General features: G+C 50.7%; 1 protein-coding gene across 1 annotated transcript in view; it reads left to right on the top strand.

The window, feature by feature from the left end:
• Window positions 1-828: 828 nt before the first annotated feature.
• The window catches only part of EMWEY_00033830 (hypothetical protein, conserved), a gene marked incomplete at both ends in the record, with an annotated part of 3,817 nt that continues 2,708 nt past the window's right edge, over window positions 829-1,937 (top strand). Inside the window, one exon of the mRNA XM_013478490.1 lies at window positions 829-1,937. This exon is cut by the window's right edge and continues 1,731 nt beyond it. Within this exon, the coding sequence (XP_013333944.1) occupies window positions 829-1,937 (1,109 nt within the window).

Raw genomic sequence — 1,937 nt, 5'->3', positions numbered from 1 at the left:
TTTTTTTTTTTTTTTTTTTTTTTTTATTTTTTATTTATTTATTAATTAATATACTTCTTCCTTATACAGCAACAAGAGGGGCTAATTAGCAGCAAACATTATCTCTCCCTCCTCTCCCTCCTCTCCTCTCTCCTCTCTCTCTCTTCTTCTCCTTCAGACGCCTCTATTGCTGCTACTGCAGCAGCAGCAGCTGCTGCTGCTGCTGCAGCTGCTGCTGCAGCTGCTGCTGCTGCTCCTGTGTTGCTTATCCTGCTGCTGCTGCTAACTTACTATATCCCCTACTGTTACCTCCGTCTCTTATATATACGCCACAACGTTATACTCTTGCTGCTGCTGCTGCTGCTGCTGCTCCCCAACAGCAGCAGCATTGCTACAGTGGTCTTTGCTGCTGCTGCTGCTAATACTATTACTCCCGCTGCTGCTAAAGGAACAGCAGCAGCAACACCCCTCTAATAGGCTTGTTCCTGCTGCAGCTCCTGCAGCAGCTGCTGCTGCTGCAACACACCATTTATATATCTAATCCCCGCCAAAGGTAACTGCAGCAGCAGATCTCTAGCGGGTTAGTTGTGTGCATGCAGCAGCAGAAGCAGCAGCAGCAGCAACAACAGCAACAAGAAGAATAGCAACAACAGCAGCAGCGGCAGCAACAAGAGAAGCAGCAGCCCTGCAGCTATTCTTCTTTTTCTTTTAGTAGGCCTTTTTGCATGCAAATAGGCTCCAGCAGCAGCAGCAGCAGCAGCAGCAGCAGCTGCAGCAGGGAGGGCCTCCATGCCTCGGTGTAGGGGGCCCCATTTTCTTTAATATATTATTTTTGCTGCTTTCTTAGTTATGAGGAGCGGCGCTGCAGCAGACCGTCAGCAGCAGCTGCAGCAGCAGCAGCACGAACAGCAGCAGCATCAGCAGCACCAGCAGCAGCAGCAGCAGCAACAGCAGCAGGACGATATTGAGGGGTCCCTGCAGCAATCATATACATCATTCTCTAACAGTTTGCATGCAGATGAGCAGCAGACCAACCCCGCTGCTGCTGCTGCTGCTGCTGCTGCTGTTGGCAGCAGCGTTGAGTGTCCGCCGCTAGCTGCAGCAGCAGCAACAGCAGCAGGTGCAGCAGCTTCTACAGTGCATGCACAGATGTCATTAGCAGCAGACGCAGCAGCCGATGCAGCAGCATCTTGCTCGGGAGAAACAGCAGCTGACGCAGCAGCAGCAGCAGCAGCTCCCGACGCAGCAACAGCAACAGCAGCAGCAGCAGCAGCAGCAGCACCTGCTGCTGCTGCTGCTGGCATTATGTCTAAACATTTAGAGTTATTAAATTCTCCTTTGTTGAATTTTGCTGCTGCTGATGGAGAAGCAGCAGCACATAACAGCAAAGGAAGAAGGGGTGCAGCAGCAGCAGCAGCAGCAGGTGCAGCAGCAGCAGCAGCTGCTGCTGCTGCTGCTGCTGCAGCGTTTCCTTCTGCTGCTTCTGGTGCTATTGTACCTGCATCATCATCATCAGGAGATGCAGCAGCAACAGCAGCAGCAACAACAACAACAACAGCAGCAGCAGCAGCAGCAGCAGCAGCAGGAGGAGGAGGAGGAAGAGGAGGATTATCTGGTGATTTAGTGTTATTATCTCAGCAATTGCATGCAGCAGCAGCACAATTAGATGGATTTGCTGCAGCAGCAGCAGCAGGATTGAATCGTTTTTGTTGTCTTGCTGCTGATCTAAGGAAAGAAATAACTGATTTATACATAACATTAGCACAATTAACTACTGAATTAGATGATATACAACAACAAGATTGTCCTCCTGCTGCTGCTGCTGCTGCTGCTGCTGCTGCTGGTCCTGGTGGTGGTCCTACTGCAGCAGGAACAGCAGCAACAGCTGCCGGGGATCCAGAGGAACACAATAATATGTCTGTATTGGATAAATCAGCAGCAGTAGCAGCAACAGCAGC

The sequence above is a fragment of the Eimeria maxima genome, genomic scaffold (assembly GCF_000499605.1).
Source record: "Eimeria maxima Weybridge genomic scaffold, Emw_scaff456, whole genome shotgun sequence".
In the NCBI taxonomy this organism is placed as follows: domain Eukaryota; phylum Apicomplexa; class Conoidasida; order Eucoccidiorida; family Eimeriidae; genus Eimeria; species Eimeria maxima.
This window is presented reverse-complemented; position numbering and strand designations above follow the sequence as displayed.